Raw genomic sequence first — 20,226 nt, 5'->3', positions numbered from 1 at the left:
GTACTAAAAAATGATGAGGATTTACCAAAAAGACACAGGAATCAGTTTGCAGGGGCTCCTATTAAGCAAATACAGGACAACTTGTGCTTCAAAATAAATGATGCTAACAGATTACGACCCACCGAGTAATATAGGAATGTATGTCCATCCTGACCTAAATCATGAAGGAACAAGAGACAAACAGAAGAAAAAGAGAAAGTTATTCCTTACAATACCATGCCGACTAATAAACACAGAAGAAGTAACAACTGGAAAGTCACCATTTGGGAACCATAATAGTAATAATTAAAACAGGCAAGAAGGATCACTTAATGCTAAAACCAGCAAAAGTCTGTTGAGAAACATGATTTTTTAAGTTGAAGCCTGGTTCATTTACAAGGTTGTGTTAGTGTCAGGGGCACAGCATCGTGATCAGTTATACACACATGTACGTACACGTTCATACTCTTTTTCATTATAGGCCGTTACAACGTGCTGAATAGAGTTCCCTGTGCTGTACAGTAAGGCCTTGTTGTTTACCAACTTTATATGTCGCAGTTTGCACCTATAAATCCCAAACTCCTGATTCATCTCCCCTTTCTCTGTGGGTAACTGTAGTTTGTTTTCTATGTCTATGAGTCTGTGTTTTTAAAATGTTCGTGTCAGTTTCTTTCTCAGATTCCACATGTAAGTGATAGTACACTATCTTGTTCATTTTTATGACTGAGTAGTATTCCATTCAACTTTTCAGCCTTGAGTATTATGTTGACGATGGGTTTGTCATTAATAGCTTTTATTACATTGAAATATGTTCCCTCTATACCTGTTTTGGTAAGACTTTTTATCATGAATAGATGCTGAATTTTATCAAGTACTTTTTCTGCACTTACTGAGATGACCATGTGGACTTTGTCTTTCCTTTTGTTGCTGTGGTGCATCCCACTGGCTGATCTCTGTGAGTGGAGCCTCCTTGTGACCCTGGGAGGAATCCAACTTGATGATGGTGTATGATCTTTTTTATGTGTCATTGGCTTTGGTTTGCTAATATTTTGTTTAGAATTTTTGTATCTATATTCTTCAAAGATACTGGCCTATAATTTTCATTTTTGGTGGTGTCTTTGGTTTTGGTATCAGGGTGATGGCGTCTTCATAGAATGACTTTGGGAGTGTTCCCTCCTCTTCAAACTTTTGGAAAAGTTTGAGAAGGATCAGTGTAAGTTTTCCTTTGTATGTTTGGTAGATTTCCCCAGCGAAGCCATCCGGTCTTAGACTTGTTTGCAGAGAGTTTTTTATTTTTTAATTATGGATTCTATTTCTTTTTAGTGGCTGGTCTGTGCAAATTGTCTGTTTCTTCTTGATTCAGTTTTGGTGGACTCTATGTTTCTAGAAGCTTGTCCATTCCTCCAGGCTGTCCAGTTTGTTGGCATATAACTGCTCATAGTATTCTTTTTTTTTTTCCTTCTGTGGTATTGGTTACTATTTCTCCTCTTTCACTTCTTATTTGATACAGACTGGCTGAATGGACACAAAAATAAGACTAATATATTTGTTGCCTGTAAGAGACTCACTTCAGATCTTGAGACACATACACACGGAAAGTGAGGGAATGGAAAAGGTATTCCACACAAATGGAAATCAAAAGAAAGCTGGAATAGCAATTCTTGTATCAGACAAAACAGACATTAAATTAAAGACTGTTACAAGGGATAAAGAAGGACACTAAATAATGGTTAAAGGATCAATCTAGTAAGAAAATACAACAACTGTAAGTATGTATGCATCCAGCACAGGAGCATCTCAATACATAAGGCAAATGTTAAGAGACATCAAGGGAGAAATTGACAATGACACAAAAATAGTGGGATTTCAATGGACAGACCATCAGGACAGAAAATCACCAAGGAAACACAGGCCTTAAATGCCACATTAGACCAGGTGGGCCTAACTGACAATTCCACAGCATCCCATCCAAAAGCAGCAGAACACCGTTCTCCTCAAGTGTATCTTCCGGTCGGAGCATTTATTCGTTTATGTTTAAGGTGTTTATTGACATGTATGTTCTTACTGCCATTGTGTTAATGGTCTTGGGCTTGTCTTTGCAGGTTCTTTTTTCCTCCTTTTGGTCTCTCTTGATTTCGTGACGATCTATAGCGTTACGTTTGGACTTCGTTTCCTTTTGTGTGTGTGCATCTGTTACAGATTTCTGGTTTGCAGTCACCACGAGGTTTTGGCCTAGCAGTCTGCATAAACACATGACTGCTTTAGGCTGCTGATCTCTTAACTTCACATGCACTTTAGACTGTCTGCATCTGCATTCTCCCCTCGTGATGACTGTTTTTGGTATCGGATTTTAAATTTACTTGTTTTGTGTGTCCCTTACCTGCTCATTGCGGATACCGGTGATTTTACTACTTCGCCCTTAACCTTTCCTCCTCGCGTGCGTGTGGATGGTGTCCTGCCTTTACTCTGCTGGCCTTTACCGGTGAGCTTCTCTGTTTCGTCGTTTCCTCGTTCCTAGTTGTGGCCTTTCCTTTTCTGCCTGTAGAAGTTCCTCTAGTATTTTTTGTAGAGCTGGTTTGGTGGTGCTAAATCCTTTAAGCTCTTGCTTGTCTGTAAAGCTTTGACTGCTCCATCAAGTCTGAGCAAGAGCCTTGCTGGATACAGTTTTCTTTGCTGTAGCCTTTTCCCTTTCATTACCCTAAATGTATCATGCCCCACTCCCTGCTGGCCTGTCGTTTCTGCTGAAAAATCAGCAAACAGTCCACGGAGCTCCATTTGTATGTTATCTGTTGCTCTTCTCTTGTTGCTTTTCATATTTTCTCCTGATATCTAGTTTTTGTCACTTTGATCGCAGTATGTCTCGGCGTGCTCCTCTCAGGGCTAACTCTGCATGGTCTTTCTGTGCCTCCTGCACTTGGGGACTGTCTTCCTCCACGTGCATCACCCCTGCTTGTCCCCCAGCTTGTTTTCTACTCGTCTCCTCCTGAAACGGCCACCTTGAACATTGCCGTGACGTCTACTAGGTCCAAGGTTCCAACCTTAATCCTTGTTAACTTCAATTTCTTTGTAACTTATGGTGACTGGTAACTTCACATTTTTCTTCTGGTTTAGCTTCTTTCAGTTTTTGATTCTTTTCCCTCCTTACTTGTCCTTCCTTCCCTGACTGCTGTCTCTGCATCCATGCACGGTCTCCGGGAGCACTCAGCTCCACTCATGGTACCACAAGCACCATGTTACTTACTAATTTGAGAAAAGTAAACTGCGTGACTCCCCTGTGGGGGGCACTGTGTTAGGTGCAGACCAGCACACTGAACACAGGATGTACTTGTCCTACTAGAGCCTGGGGTCTAGTCTGATTAGACTGTGAGTAAACAAAGGACCACACAAGTAATCATTTGGGTGCAGTGCAGTCAGCACCAAAGGAAAAGTGCAGGGGGCCATCTGAGTGGCTCCTGAAGAAGTGTGTTTAACGTCAGCCATGGAAAGGTTGTAGGACTCTTTCTGACCTAAAGGGAAGAGCTGTTTAAGATGAACTGGCCCTAAGGTGAGAAAGAGCTTGGGGCCCCTGAAAAACCATTCCCATCAGGCTACAAAGGGGAGAATTAGGCACAAGTAGATGAGGCTGGAGCCAGAAGAGAGACACATGGTGTAACCACAGCTCCGTGTAGCACACCCTCACTTGGTCCCTGGCATTGCACCCAACCCTTCATAAAACGTATCGGCATTCAATTCTCTTGTAGAGTTAGGGATTTACATCCTGACTTCACACTTGAGAAAATGAGGATTAGAGACACAATTTATGAGCAGGATTATGCTTCTAGAAAGGAGTGAAAAAAACTATTTTCTATGCATTGTAATACAGTGCAAATAATTTACTTAAAAACCCCTGGTTACCAATCTTACAACTTAAAAGTTTTCTTTTACTTTGTTTTCACCTGTTAAGGATTCAGATTAGATTAACGAGATCCAAGTGAACAATGAAATGGGTGTGTAAGAAGACCAGAAAGGGACTCCCTCAGATAAACCTCCCGATTAATGTCACTGTTTTGATTTTCATAGGTTATTCTGTCCGTTTGGCGGTAACTACAGCTGCACCAATACATTTAATCACGTGTGTCTGGTCATGACCGTTCTGATTAACGTACTTCTGAAATGAAGCGCTAACTAGTCCAGCACTACCTCGTACCCGAGATCTCCTGCTACTTACAGTCACGCAAGCACGCACACGATCAGGCTGCGGCTGCTCCAGTGTCCGCTGCAGGCTGTAAAGGAGCGGTGCTCCACCACAGCCTCCCGGAATGTGACTCTGCTGCGTACGGTGTACCCGACCCTCCAGCGCCAGCCTGGCGGCCTCCACCCCGTCAAGATCCTGCAGCCTCCGAGCTGCCAGGCAGAGCAGCCATCTTCAGTTACCACGTGAAAAGAACATTCAGGCCACCTGCCCTGTCACCACTAGCATATTACAGTGACAGGAACTGAACCTGTGGCCTGAATATTTCACTTTTCAGGAACTTTTCTTATTCGAAGACAGCAAGTGATGGCCTGAATAGAACAGGGACATGCGAAGCAGCACACTTCAGCGCCCACTCCTAGGGTCTGTCAGCCCTCCATTACCATCTCGGCGGTCTCCAATCCTAGGCTTCTGCAGGACGGCAAGCTTACGGAAGTAAGAGCTGCTTCTGCAGGCTAAGTGAAAGAACCCACGGTGGACCTGAGGGGACAAATCACAGACGCACAGCATTTTTTGTTGTACTCATTTTTTTAATTTTATATTTTTATTTATACTGGGATATTATACAATTTTCAAAGCTAACAACAGATTCTTTTTAGTATGTGTATTTGAAGCGTAACAAAATAAAAGTATTTCACAAAAGAAGTCCATATTACAGTACTGTTGAAATATGAGGCACAGGATAATTATGCATTTGTGGGTTATAAACGTAACACGTTCATTTTAAAGAAAACCATTAATATGAATAACATTTTGGTTAAAATAAGTATGTGAATGTTAACAGCAACACCTGCAGGGCTGTGACACAAGAGCGCTGTTTCGTGACAGACACCGCGTAGACGGTCAGCGTCCAGGAAGCAGCTGTCACGTCTCACCGAATTCGCCATCGCTGCACGTCGCTGAGCACTTATGTACACAGGGACACCCTTCGCCACTATTCCCAAACCTCAGCATACAGAACAGTCACCCCTCCCCGCTGCGCCCGGGGGAGCTGGACCAAAGTATGAATAAAGTTTAGAACCACATGTCGCTTACATTTTACTGTTCTTCAGATCAACTCAAATGTCTCACTTAATCAATACAAAATTTACTTATAAACAGAAATATAAAGGGAACATTTTATAGGCGATTATACAAGTTAAAACTCCTAATCATCTTCATAATTCACTGAAATGATTCTGTTCAAAATTAAAATTTGTCTTTTGCACAGCAGTTTCTTCAAGAAAAATATAAACACTTAGATTAAAACAAGATTATCCCAAAGTTTCCACATGTAGAAAATAACCATGGATTTCCCTGATCATCAAATTCTTCCCAGCTGTTTCTTCCTAGCAGACAGATTCACCGAAAAGAAACACTTAAATCTTTGCTTAAATGCCTGTGATGAGTCAAGCTAATGAATTTGAACCATGTAGGTTTTAAAATTGCAAGAAAAAGGAGCATATCCGTTCCAGATGGAGAACAGTGCATCTCACTCAATTGTATTACATTAAAATGGACACGAGACGAGTGGTCAACACAAACAATCCACTCATCACCCTGGAGACACGTGCGGGCGCCGAGGGCACAGGGAAGTCTCCAGGATCCGGAAGGAACAGCGCAGCATCTCACACCTAGAACAACCAGCTCTCCTTGGCTGATCCCAAGATAAAATTATCCTAAATTCAGAACTGATTAAGATACTAAAGCTGATTAAATTTAGGGGGAAAAAGTTGACACTTCTGCCCTTTGTACATCTTTAAAGTTTACAAATGACTTGAAAGTACTCAAATGACTGTAAGAAAAGTACTTTATGAAAAAACAAAACCAGCAGTTCTAAAGCAGCTAAAGGTAGGTGTTCTCCAAGCATGAGGTGTTCCCTCTGGCAGGACTGTGGATCCCAAGGTTACAGGGCGGCGCGGAGTCCTCACACAGTGACCGCCGCCCAGCCTTCTGGCTTCACAAGTCTGTGAGGCGCTGGTCACCACGAACACGAGGGCCTTCAGAGCAAACATCTCCACAACAGCACTGACTGAACCCTGCATTCCCTTAAGCCAACCCAAGTGTTACCAGCTCTGTCACCGTCACGTGTGCATACAGCACTTTGCCAAAAAGCTTCTCAATAGAAATGTTAATCTCATAAAAATGCTGGCTGTGGCCCTGGCCAGTTTTCACGTCTTTATAAACATATTCTGAAATTACAACCTTCAATGAATTGAAACAGTGTCAACATTCACCGGTACCATACAACTCACCTCCCTTCTTCCTCCCTGACAAGACTAAGTCCATGCACACGGGGTGGCCCAGGTTTTAGAAAGTTAAACAAGAAAGTATTCAATCCAGGAAAAGTGTTGGTACACCAGGCATTTTTTAAGGCTATTAGGTTGTCAGAAAATCTGAAACAATAATGGATAAAATGCATATACAATATAAATAGGAAAGGAACTTGAAGAATATAAAAAAATTTCTAAAGGGGACCAACCAGAACTTCAATAAAATCTATGAATAAAAACCTATGTTTACACTACAGTGTGCAGTCAGGTGCAGAGCACTGAAACTCACAGAGGCACTGAGACATAGCACTACAAGATTATTCAAAGAATATTTTTCAAATGTACAAACAATAGTAAAAACACACACACAAAAGCCTTGGGCAATGTGCAACTTTCAAAATTACTATCAAACCAGCCAAACAAATCCTTAACCACTTTTTAAATGGATTCATTTATACCATGTTACTGCAAGGAGAATATCAAAGATATTAAAACAAAACAAAGCAAAAAAAAAATTCTTCAGTGTCAGACTCACATTTTGTCCCCAAATTTTTTCACATTTAATAGTCGCATTTTGAATGTAAAAGCTAAGAATTTTAAATGCTTCTCAAATAGTTTACATTTATCTTAAGTCTATTTGAAAGCTGCAATGCTAAGAACTAAAAACACATACTTCAAACTTTTAAAAATAAAATAATCACAAAAATTCACAATTGTGTTCATCTCAAATGTCCACAAATGAGTGCAAAGCACACAAGTCACCTGCTCAGACACGTCCCAGCAGGTTGAGGGTGTTTGGCTGAGGCCAAGCTGCACTTCCGACGTTTGGCGCTGAATCTACCTGAACACAACTTACCGGCACAGAACTCTAAATACTTCTAAAAATCTTGAGCCATTAAAAACCATCATGTTCCGTTTGCTCTGCTAACATGCAATTTGCTTATCCGAAGTCATTTGGGGGTTGCGAGCAGGTGACTTAAACTGGTACAAAATGAAGCTTACATGAAAACTGGTTAAGGATTCAAAGCACATTAGCTCTGAAATACTAATCTTAACACCCACATCGGGGAGGTATGATCTGCACAGAAACGCTGCCGCGCGTGCGCGGCCGGCGCTCAGCTGCTGGCGGTGCAGGTGTGCATCCTCTTCGCCATGTCGTACACGTAGGTGATGTCCGGCCGCTTCTCCGGGTCCGGGTTGATGCACATGTTCACCAGCTGCCGCAGCTGCAGAGACACACGACACAGCGACTGAGCCCCGCCGCCGCGGCGAGCCGGTCGCGGGGGCGCCGCGGGCGGCTGCGCGCTCCCGGGACGGCGCGCGCGCTGCTGCGCGTCTGTCTGCGCGTCTGGGAACGCGCGCGACCCGGCCAGCGACTTCACAGGGAGTCGGCCGCTCTGAGGGGCAAGTTCACTGGTGAGCGTTCATGTCAAACAAGCAGTTTTCTCCACAGTCACAACCAGAGGCTTTAAAGTGATCTTACGATTGTTCAGAGAAGTTTAATCAGAAGACAGCAGTCAGTAAAGACGGTAAGTTTTAAACCAAAGACTCCAAATGAACTGCCACCTATATACCTACATTTATTTGACCTAGAATTTACTATGACAGCCTTGACTGTAAGGTGAAATTTTCACACTTAGCTTACTATATATCTAAATCTGCAGGAGAAAATTAGGGTAAACAGCTATCACACACATTTATCATAAACCAATTTATATATGTATATCATAAACCATTATATAAACCAACATATAAAACCAATTTATCTACAGTTTTTATTAGTTTTGTATTAAAGTAGAAGCCTCCTCCAAACTAAGAATGACACACGACAAACAGGCTCAGCGACAAGCAGGATTGTGATCCTCAACTGTAAGAAATATTTATGTCCTCATTTTATAGACGAGAGGGCTGAGGTTTACTCACTGACGTCACAGCAAAAAGTACATTTTAATAAACTAAGAAAATATCTTCCCATCTAGTCCTGGAGCCACTGAGTGGATGAGTGGGGAATTTCATCTTTAATGCTAACTGCCACACGCCCGCGAAGCCACGCATGTTCATGACCTGGTCTTCCACAGATGATGGGCAAATCACGGGGAAGAACTGATTTTTCAGCCGTTAAGTCTGTCTTTAGAAATGACTCAGATACTCTGAAAACTTGCATTAACTCTGGCCACTAGATTAGCACTTGGTTTAATTCTCTAATTACTATAATTTCTTCACAGTCCTCGACCTCTCCCATAAAAATTTTTCATCTAGAGGATAAAGAAGCCGGTGATAGAATCTGTGAGCTGCTTCTAGTAACAGCGCAAGGGAGAGGCTACCGCCAGCAAGAAAGTCAAGTGGGAGAGGAGGAGGGGAGGACGGGTGAGGAGCCGGACGGGAAACCAGGCCTGTCCAAGGTCGAGGCACCCGCAGCCCTGGGCCCGGAGGTCAGTCACTGCCAGGGGAGGTTGATTTCTTTATCCATTCAAGGAGGGGGCAGGAGCAGGTGACCTGTAAGGTCTGTCCTAGCTCTCATCCCTCAGATTACATGATGCTACCAGAATGAAACTGAATGATTCACCTTCCTGTCTGGAAAGTCAGCAACGACAGTAATGTCAGACCTCCCCCGGCTCCACCCCTCACCTGCCACCGCATCTGCCTGCACTGACAGCAGCAGCACAAGTTCCACGTGTTCAGAACCAGGTCTTGCTCCTTCTTTCCCCAGACCCGGCCTTCCCCTCGTGGGCAGCACCTCTCGTATCTGGGCCAGACGTCTGACACGCATTCAGACACTTCCTGCCCAAGTGCCCAACCATCACCAGCCGAGTCCCATTGCTTCCCGACGGCAACGAGGTGCACTGTCCTTCCGCTCGGGCTCCACCGCGATAGTCCTGCCTCCAGTTCCATCCCCCTTGTGCTGCTGAACCCCAAGCTGACCACCCGCCAACATCAAGCATTTCAATGGCCCCGCTGCCCTGCCTCTCCAGTGCTGTACCAGGGCTTCCCAAACCCGGCCCCCGCCTACGTTCCCAGCCCCTTCCCAGCCGCACGGCCCCTCCTCCGTCCTGCCCACCTGGCGCTGCAAGGCACTGCCGCGCCCAGAGCTCTGTGCTCGCCTCCGGCGTCAGCCCCTCAGCCTTATTTATGCTGCTGCTCTGCTCTGCTCTATCCTGCACCCTCACACCGCGACCCGCCTGCTGTCGGGGCATCACCCGCCTGCTGCACCGCGCACCCTCCCTGCAGCCTCCCTAGCCGCCCTGCTGCGGGGAGGGCTTCAGCCTGTCCCCCCTGCTGAGGGCTCACTTCCTTTCACGGACGTGGCCTTTCAGTTTGAGCTCCTCACGATGCCTCATACAGCTCTGCACGCACCACGATCATTCGGTGACGCTCCCTGGTTTAATTTCAGATCAGCACCGCTACAAGGGGATGTCACCTGGGTTAAGGTGTTACTGTGTTCCCATCGAGAGAGAGGAGTTACCGGGATCTGACAGAGCGTGGTGGCTACTGGGTGCTGATGGGGGTCATCACAGAGTGGAGGGACTAACGTCTCAGGCACTTGGAGGCTGGTCTGACTTCCAACCGGTGGGCACAGTGGTGAGACGCCTCTGCTTTGATCAAAGGTGTCAACCCGCTCGCTGTTTGTATTCCCTTAAGCAAATCAGCAGAACAGAATCTACCACTGCAGCTCCCTGTCCAGGAACAATCAGCGGTGCGTGGAGTACTCAAAGATTTGAATTTTCAGAAACTGGAATTCAAAGAAAACCCATAGGTGGGTCACACGGCTCCCCTCAAACTTGGGCTAAGAAAACGGACATTCAGGGGAGGCAAGTCAGAGGAATGCAGCTCACACAGCTTGGATGATCTGTGTCCCCCGTTTTAATCAAATCGGGCCCCCAGAAGGCCGCACCCTGGAGCACACTGGTCTGTCCCGCTGCCCAATCACCTTTCTAACACCATGCCTGAATGCCCGCTTTTGGCTTTTACCAAAATCACTCAGGCATCTGCTGTACGGCTGCTGTGCAGACAGCGCCTGGTGTTACTCGCAGGCCTGAATGGGAGCTGTCTCAATCCCAGTTTAGCAGAAGGAAAATTTGCCATCTCTGAGGAGCAGGCACACTTCCTCCTTAAAGGCAGAAGGGTTTGTTCACTGTCTCGCTTGGAGCCATGGAGCCACGAGGCCATGACAGACGCACCGAGGGGAAGGGGAATCCACATCCCCTTCTCTCCTTGGTCCTGAATTCGACCTGCTTCTAGTTAATAACCTGCAAGTCACATCTTTTACTGTAAGTATCTCAAACCCTTTTTGAAAGGTGGAATGCAAACACATTATGGGAGATTTACACAGGCCTGAACTCTTAACTTGATGTAGGTTCCTTGGTAAGTATGACTATGAGCCGTTTCAAAGAAGCATTTAAATAGACCTCACAACCTAGTAGGGGAGCGTCAGCGGCAGCAGTCTCGGCAAAATGAGGGGGGAAAATCACACTTGCTACTCATCTACTACACACAGCCACGGACCAAGGTTTATGCCTTTAACAAATAATTTGATTAAAAAACGCAAATTCATGTGGCCCTGAGAAGAGTCCCCCGTCACACCAGATACCAATATAGGTTCCACCAATAAGGTCACACCCACCCCTCTGTCAACGTACACGGAAGCTCAGTAGCTCTTTTGGGCGGCAGAGCGACCCGTGCTCCCGACGTGATGAACAGGAGGCTAAGACACGGGAGATTCAGGCATAACCGTAAGGGACGGCAGAGGGGGCTGAGGTCACGAACGAGAGGGAGGGAGGAAACTCAGCTTCGCTAGAGACGCCCCCAGCTTCTTAGCCGTTAAACAGCCAAAGGTGACGGGCTGGCTCGCGTGGCCACCGTGGCGCACTTTTGGCAGCCGGGGGACAAATCTAAGGGCCACATGGCTGGGACTGAGATGCTCCTGGCAGCAGCAGATACTTTTCCCCAAGGTTCCAGCGGACCACGGAATACGGTCTCCTGAGCACCACACGTGAGGAGGCGTCTCCTCATGCCCCGTGAGGTACCTCCAGCTTCAATGCCATTTCCGCGGCCAGGGCAGAGAGGAAGCCACGTCCTACGGGCCGGGGCCTGTTCCAGCTCTCGCTGTGAGCCAGGCACCACCAGGCACCCTCGCGTCTTCCTCAGCTTCAGGACCCTGGGTGAGGCGGTCTGCGGAGGCCACACTTAGCAGAAGCGGGACGGCCCTCAGGTCACAGGGCAGCACGGGCCCCGCCTAGGTCTGAACCCAAGCGCTCCGGCTTCCGACACCGGCCTTCAGTCACCGCGTGGCACTGCCCGAGGGATCCAGCCTGGTCTGCGGGTTCCCGCGGCCACCCCACACCAACGCCTGACCCTCCACGGAGCCAGAGAGAGGCGTTAGGGCATTTGATTCTCAAAAGAAGCCAGCTCTAACACTGGCTCGTTGGTTTCTACAATTAATGGATCTGCCCTCACATTTCACAGACCAACTCTGATCAAAAAACAAGCCAAAAAGTCTTCTCTAGGGCTCTACGAAACCACGAGAGAGAGGCCTACTCTCCCTGAGAAATGAAGACACAGAAACGTTCACACTGGCATTCTGACTAAAGTGACCATTTCAGTGTCTTTTCTAACCTGACTCATTCATCCAAGTGACAGTGACTCCCTCCACAGAAAATGCACTTGAATTTTAACACGGAGCAATTTCTTTACACTGTATCATGAATTTGCAGTGATGTGATGAATCAAAAAAAAGGCCTCTTAAGTTTTTGATCCATCAGACATTATGTAATCAGAAAGAAATAATTATTGCAGTGCTCTCCCTCAATGCTAGTCTTACGTTAAAAGTTCCTGCAAATCTCTGGGAAAGAAATTACTGAAAACATCCTTAACAATTATCCAAAACTTGGAGATGATTCTAAATGCTACACTATTAACCACGTTCAAGAAGAACGTGTGTCCATATGGTAACTAACAATTCTACATATGTTCCCGTAAGTCAGGCTCTAACTCCTAGTAGTACTGGCGGGCAATCACTCGCTCAAAAAAGTTTGTGTTTAAATGGAATTAGCTTTCTACTTATTACTTTAAATTACAGAAACAGTTCCAAAATCAATAGATGTTATTACAGTCATAAAAACAAACAGGAACAAGTAGAGAGACATTTCATGTTTGTCATTATCTCGAGAAACCTGTTTAGTCTGAATTACTTTACTCATGTTTGTAAAAACATGTACTTCGGTTTGTTTTAAAGTTGTTTTTTAGAACAAGCTGAAAATAAGGCAAAAATAAAGGTCTGAATATGTAAGAGCCTTTACAAAACCAAAGAAAAAACTGTTGAATTCAGATGTTTAAGAGAAATTTAAAAAGCAACACAGAAACATTTAAATGAGAAAAAAAGCATATAAAGCAAAAATAAAATGAGTCCTCTGTAACTCTGTAAAGGATTATGACATCGTAAGTCATACAGAAATTGACTATTTTCAGTAAAGCGGAAAAAAATGCTAATATACTCTGATGTATGTATTTCTAAAGAAACACCAAAGCATATAGGTTTGTACCAAAAATATGAGAAAGAAGAGGGTGCTGACAGTCACAGCTGTCAGTGCAATCACCCAGTTTTGGGTCGAGTGCAGTCACGTGCAGGTGATGCCATCGGCTCCTCGGGCATCCCGGCATCAGGTCACTAACACAGCCCTGCGCAGGACAGTGAAGGCCGGGCTGTCGGCACTGGTTCTGCTCCACCCCCACCTCAATCCCTCTGAGACCAGTTAGGTCACATCAGCTCCCAGGTACACCCACTTTCCACCCACCCAAGGACGCACTTCAGCACCCACAGTGGGTCTGACGCATTAAAGCACACTACAGGTTGATGCTTCAGATGTTTACACAAAATGATGAGGCGCATCCAACCCGCACACCAAAGTGCCACCAGTGGCTGACTTGGGGTAGAGGGAAAGCGAGGAGGAAGCCCCCTGCATAGGCAGGAGGGGAGCCAGGTCTGCCTTCGCAGCTGAAGCTCATCCAGTGAGAACTGTGGGAGTCTGACAGAAAGTCACGTGGCTTACAGGAGCCCACCAGACGCGTGTGCTACAGGGCACCGTCCCGGACTCACGTCTTCAAGGAGCGAGTCACTTCAGCAGCATAAGTGAACAGAGCGCCTACTTACACATATTTTTAAACAAAAATGAAACATTTAAAGCCTGAAGATCTAATCTTACATGGCGACTTTAGGAAGGAAAATCCAATGTTATTAACAGAGTTTGAGATGACAGTGTTAACTTTAATAAATAATGGCACAGTTATATATTTAATATTATTAGATATCTCTTCCTACATTTTACAGTAAAATATTCTCATCTCATTTAGCACTGGGTCACATAATTATAAGGACTAGAAAAACATCTGTGGAAAGGTTTACCTCTAAACATTACTTGTGCCATAGGCCATAGAGTCCCTCATTTAAATATTCTTGGGCCAGGGTATTAGGAATAATCTTCCAACATCAATTTAAGTAACAATGGTTAATTTCCAGTGACAACTCCAAGAAATTTATGTGGTTCTATTGAAATCTGTGAATCCAGCAACAGTAATATGGAACTATTTAGATGCTCAAGTGAATAAAAAGTTTTATAAACTAAGTTTAACTACAAAATATGCAAAAAAATCTGTAGCTGACACTTTCATCTTATTTTTTCTTTATTTACATAAAGTAGCTCTTTTATGAGCTAAAACAAAGGTCATGTCTTTTGTTACCGATTCAACTTTCTTAAAAAGCTTCTTTAAACATATTCTGAATTTAAATATAAACAGAAATTACTTGTAAATGTTAGGTTAAAAAGCCAGTTATCATTTTTACATCTTTCATTTAGTATTTTCCTTTCCCTAAGGGTAACCATCGGGAAAATAAAAGTATTAGTAAAATTACAACAAACTAACATTTTCGGTTAGCATGTTATGAATCAACGCACCTGGTGTCTTACTTGAATTATACGTAGTAGTCTGTGCATACCCTGGTATGTAAACTTCATTCCCATCCTTCTGCAAAGTCTCCCCATCCTTTCCCTTCAGGGGTACATGGTCCCTAAGTCACAACCGGGCAGAAGGGGTTCCCAGCAGCTCTGACCGGCCCTGCCCATGCACACGGCGCCCCACGGAGGGAGAGCCCAGACGGCAGGCGGGGCAGGAGGCAGGAAGAGCCCAGGGGTCCGGGGAGAAGGCACGGAACCCCTCACACCGCCCCCGGGCGCGGCCCCTCTGCTCCAGGAGCACAAGCGGAGGGGTGTCCTGAGGGGCCGCGCCCAGGAGTCTAGCATTTGCTCTGATGCTTCTGGGTCTCTGTCTGCTCATATGTAAAATGGGAGTAATGCCACAGACCTTTTCTCTTTAACAGGAAAGTGTGGATATGAATGAAAGAAAATGGTGATTTCAGAAACTGAAAAAAATTCAGTATTCCAATTTTATTTAAAGCCATGTAAATATATTTAGACTCCATAATAACCAATAAATATCTGAAATCAGTTTAATTCAACTAAAATTTATTACTATTTTGTTATTCATATATATTCAAGCTTAGAAAGGATCAAACTTTTTAATCCTTGTATTTTAAATATGCTGGAAGAATCAATACTTATCTAGTCTCAAGAATAGTGAAAATGCCATGTGAGGTGTCAGCCTATCACCAAGCAGTCTACAATAATAAGTGGTAAAGAGGCTGTGGAGAAAAAGGAGCCCTCCTATACTGCTGGTGGGAATGCAGTTTGGTGCAGCCACTATGGAGAACAGTATGGAGATTGCTCAAAAAACTAAAAATAGACTTATGATCCAGCAACACCACTCTTGGGCAGATATCCAGAGGGAACTCAAATTTGAAAAGATACATGCACCCCAATGTTCACAGCAGCACCATTTATAATAGCCAAGACATGGAAGCAACCTAAGTGTCCGGGGGCAGATGAATGGATAAAGATGTCACATATATATATATATATATATATATATATATATATATATATATATATATATATATATATATATATATATACATGCAAATGGAACACTACTCAGCCATGAAAAGAATAAAATAATGCCATCTGCAGCAACATGGATGGACCTAGAGGATATTATACTTAATGAAGTAAGTCAGACAAAGAAAGACAAATATTATATGATATCACTTATACGTGGAATTTAAAAAACAATACCAATGAATCTATATACAGAACACAAACAGACTCACAGAGAGAAACAAACTTATGGTTACCAAAGGGGAAAGGGAGGGAGGGATAAATTAGGAATATGGGATTAACAGATAAAAACTACTATGCATAAATTAGATAACCAACAAAGATTCACTGTGTAGCACAGGGAGCTATATTCAGTATCTTGTAATAACCTATAATGAAAAACAATCTGAAAATATATACCTGAATCACTTTGCTGTACAACTGAAACACAACGTTATAAATCAACTATACTTTGATTGGGAAAAAAAATGGAAATGCTGCTGGAATTCTTACACATTTGAGTGAAGCGGCTGGGAAGACAGCGGCCATTCCTGGAAAGGCTGAAAGGGATGGAAAACCCTCCTCTCCTGCCTTCCATTTCTCTAACTTAAAAAAAGATTAAAAAAAGAGGCGGCATTATGATATTGTCTAAGAAAGGGATAAAAAGCAATGGAGGCAATAAAGTGAAAAAAAGATACTATCATTTAATAAAGTTAAAAAAAAAAAAGATGGTCATTTTGGAAGTGAAAGTTTCTAAGATTTCATCCATTCTCCATTAGTTCTTTGGGTGTGACCATTTAGGTTGGTATTTTAAAAGACAACTGTATATTTTCTTAGATTCTTCTGAGATAGCCTCGATAACCTTTTCAACAGTGAACATGCCTAATTCTGGTGACTACTCCAGCATCTCCCAAAGAAATTAAACACCGAAGCTGGAGGGAAAACATCCACTTGTCTTCCTTCCTAGTGGATGGATGCTGGACACCCGATACGATGCTGCCTGCTCGTGAGCATGAGCAAGATCACACAGCAGGTAACCTTGTTAAGAGAAATCATCATCGCTGACCTGCCTTTCGAGTACTTTCCTGCCTCACTAGGTAGAGTTCTTTGAGAACATTCTCTCATTCAGTTGACATTTATTGTTTCATTCTTTTTTCCATTTATTCCTTTAATCTCACTCCCTCATTCCCTCAACTGGTTGATCAATCAATCAATGAATTATTCCCTAAACCTCCTTTAACGCGCCAGGCCCCAGAGACACACAGACGAAAGGCAGCTACAGCTCCTCGGGACAGGAGGGGACGGTCCAGAGGGGCCCCGCGTGGGAGAAGGCGCGGTGTGTGGGCAGTGGAGAACTAGGCAGCTGGACAAAGAAAGGGACGGGCCACGTGCAGCAGCACGGGTGGACGTGGATTATGCTTAGCGAGGCGAGTCAGACAGGGAAAGACAAAAGTCCCCTTCTCTGTGGACTCTGAAGCAAATGTGAATATAATAAAACAGAAGCAGACTGCAGATATAGAGAACAAGCTAGTGGTCTCCAGTGGGGAGAGGGCAGTGGGGAGGGGCAGGGGAGGGACAGGGGATTCAGAGGTATAAACTTCTATGTACAGAACAGACAAGTTGTAAGGATACACTGTACAGCACAGGGAGTGTAGCCAATATTTTATGATATTTATAAATTGAGTATGACCTTTAAAAATTGTGAATCACTATGTTGTACACCTGAGACGCATCTAATACTGTAAATCCACTACACCTCAATTAAACAAAGGAACAATTACACTACAGTGTGATCGCCAAGGGAGGAGGGTAACTTCATGCATGAGGTGAAGTCCATGCTTTGTTTTAAAGCGAGTAAGTCCGCCTGATAGAGAACAAGGAGAGGGGGCATTTCAAAATGAGGAGATGGCATCCATAAAAAGACGGTAATTCACGGGCCTGCCGGTAGAGCCCGCGTGGGTGGCGCTGGGGGAGAGGAGAGTGCGCTGGGACCCGCACGTCTGGAGGGGTCAGCCCGCGCCCGGGCACGAGGGGCCTCGGGGATCCGCACTCCTTGTACACGGTAAGTGCTCAGTAAATGCCTGCTTCACTGATGCCAATTGCTTTATCACAACAATACCGAGTTTGGTTAAACCCGAGAGCCGCTGCAGGGGCGATGTGCGTCTTTTCAATCCCATGCTTTTATTAAGTCTAATAATTCCCTACTGAGACATGGATGAGATCATTACTAGAAAAGGAAAGAATATTGAACACTAGAAGTCTTAAATAAAAGTATTTTAGCAAGCTATAAAACACACACCCCTAATACCACTCGTGTGCGGCTGAGGTGTCTTGTCTAGAATCCTCATCAGCTGAACATCATGACAAGAAGCGTGAGTCAAAGGAAAGCTCTGGCATACAAGTTTATTTTTCCCAAGGACACTATTCCTCAGTTTTCGGTTTCTGATGCTTAAGTGTATCAATGTCTTAGATTATAATAAATTTTAAAATCCCCAACTTTTAAACTCCGAGTTCCAAAGGCAATGACTGTCTCTAGAACGGATCCTGCAGGTTCTCAGGAATCCTGAGGCCGAGGCTGACTGGCAAGCACAGTTTTCATTCTGCGCATCCTCTCTGGTCAGTAGCCTTAAATACTGAGCAGCAGCTAAATCAATTTGGTGAGCTTTTAAATACACATTTGGTGGGAAATTAATCTGCTTAAAATTTTTAGTTTTCAAGCAGATTCAGAGTCTGTTATCATTTGAGTTATAAAATTGAAACCTAATGAATTGGTCTTTTAATTAAAAGTTTACTGTTTAAAAATTTTATACTTCACTCTTCATTGTTTCCTAAATTTTGCCATACTGAAAAACCAAATAGTGATTTGGACTTTAAGAAGATCTAAAAAGCTTACTATATAAAGGAATATTTAGGGTGCCATTAAAGCATGGCAGCATGAAATCTGTTCAGGTTTTTTGCTGCCATATATTCTGGGTAATTATTTTCCAAACAAACTGAGTTCCTACTTAAGGAGAGAAAATATTTATTAGCACATCTGCATTTCAAAGCTCCTGTTCTGAGAACTTTTCTACATAACTGAACAGATTAAAGTAAGATCATTAGTCTGTATTTTTTGAATCTCATTTCTTCAGTAAGAATTAGTTTCCTTGTTTACCTACATAGTGCAGCTCTCTATTTATCTCGGCATAACAGCAGATTTTCACCCACGTGAGGGACCGTACTATCTTTTTTGGAAAGTACATCATATAACGTGTTTTGCTTTATATCTCTTTCCTAAACTGGTAACTATACAGAGTGAAGTAAAAAGTGGAATCTATTTTCCTTTCCTGGCTGTAAGACCTTCTTCTATCTGGGCCAGACTTTGATATTTGCCCCTTGGCTGAGAATCCGCAAATCCAACTTCACACTTAGCTGCAGCGAAGTAGCCCTGCAGGCAGGCCGACTTCAACGAGCCACTAGTGGTATCATCATTAAAATCCTGCTGAAGGTCACCATGGTAACCGCCTGCTGAGGCTTCACTGCTGCACCCGGCATCCCCTCATCAGTTACCATGTGAAATGCAAATCCAGACAGTCTGAAAATTAGTCAAGAAGAATAGGGGATGAGGATGCAGATACGTGAAATATTCATGCGCTTCGTGGAAAAGAGCAGACAGCATGAATGACACAACAAAGAGCGGCCGGGCAGCCCCGCCATCCTGCGGCACCGCTGCTCACCCCTCTGGTCTCCAGGCCCAGGGTTCTGAAGGTGGTTTTGTGAAACACCATGTTTATATTCTACACCCCAAACAGTAATTAAAAATGGGTAACATAATAGCATTAACATCAAATAATGATGAGACTTCCAAATTACCATCCCTGCCTTGTAAGAGTTTATTCTAATTACCTGAAGACAAATGCTATGAAACAAAAAACCAAGCATCGTTGATTATCAGTATCAAAACTACTAGAAAAAAGGTACTTTTAACGTCCTCAGGCCACAAGTGCTTCACAGACGTAAAGACTCTTCACTTACCACTCACGTTGCACGACTCAGGCTTCCTCACACAGAACTACAGCCAACCGTATTTATTTCAGAATAGAAACAGCAACAAGACTGCCTAAAAGGTGAACATCGTAATTGTTTTCATATTTTATCCTACTCTTTTCCATTTTCCTTGGGCAAAAACCCTGTTGCTCGTGAGAAGGTGAGGTGCCCGAACTCAAAACGGTGTTTCCTCTGGGCGGGTCCCCAGTGAGCTTTTCAGAGTTACGTGAACACATCTAGTTAACCTGGGACAATGCTATTCTGTGTATCTCCTTCTGAAATATCGGTAAAATCATGATGCATTAGGCAAGAACGGGAGATGCTTCGTCCAACGAAAAACTGGATGTTGGGTGGAGCCCAGCCACTCATTTCAGTGGGCTGCCAAAGCGAGCCAGGGTCCAGGCTCAGATCTGAATAAGGTGAAGTCTTCTAAAACTGTCAATCCCATCCGACACACTTTTTACACGTCTACCATGACAGCCTCAGACACTTCCCACAGAAGCTGACGGCGGCAGTGAGGGCTGACGGGGCAGGTCTTGTAAGAGGACGGAGGACAAAGCTGAAAGAACAAGGCTGAGGGACAAGGAGTTCGGAGAGTTTGTTTCAATTTGGGGAAAACAGGGGCAGGAGGGAAGCTCTGCCAGGAAGAAAGTCCTACTGTGTGTCGGTCTGAGGCTGTGAGGGCAGGGGCGGATGCCGGATGTGCTGATGACTGGGGCCTGGGCCTGAGTCCCGCCCTCGGCCGTGTTCCTGT

The 20,226-nt window shown here is 44.2% G+C and overlaps 1 protein-coding gene across 8 annotated transcripts in view; it reads right to left on the bottom strand.

Annotated features, from left to right (window-relative positions):
* Positions 1-4,732: 4,732 nt before the first annotated feature.
* NEK7 (NIMA related kinase 7) overlaps positions 4,733-20,226 on the bottom strand; it is a 122,413-nt gene continuing 106,919 nt past the window's right edge. For 6 of the 8 annotated variants that reach the window (XM_072948780.1, XM_072948782.1, XM_072948779.1 and 3 more), the window contains one exon: positions 4,733-7,688. In XM_072948780.1, the coding sequence (XP_072804881.1) occupies positions 7,578-7,688 (111 nt within the window). In that variant the 3' untranslated portion in view covers positions 4,733-7,577. Of the gene's footprint in view, positions 7,689-17,835; positions 20,046-20,226 lie in introns of those variants that run through there. The other 2 variants (XM_072948783.1, XM_072948785.1) reach the window with 1 other exon arrangement.

The sequence above is a fragment of the Vicugna pacos genome, chromosome 23, assembly GCF_048564905.1.
Source record: "Vicugna pacos chromosome 23, VicPac4, whole genome shotgun sequence".
Taxonomy (NCBI): domain Eukaryota; kingdom Metazoa; phylum Chordata; class Mammalia; order Artiodactyla; family Camelidae; genus Vicugna; species Vicugna pacos.
The sequence above is the reverse complement of the archived record's forward strand: the minus strand, read 5'-3'. Positions and strand labels throughout refer to the sequence as shown.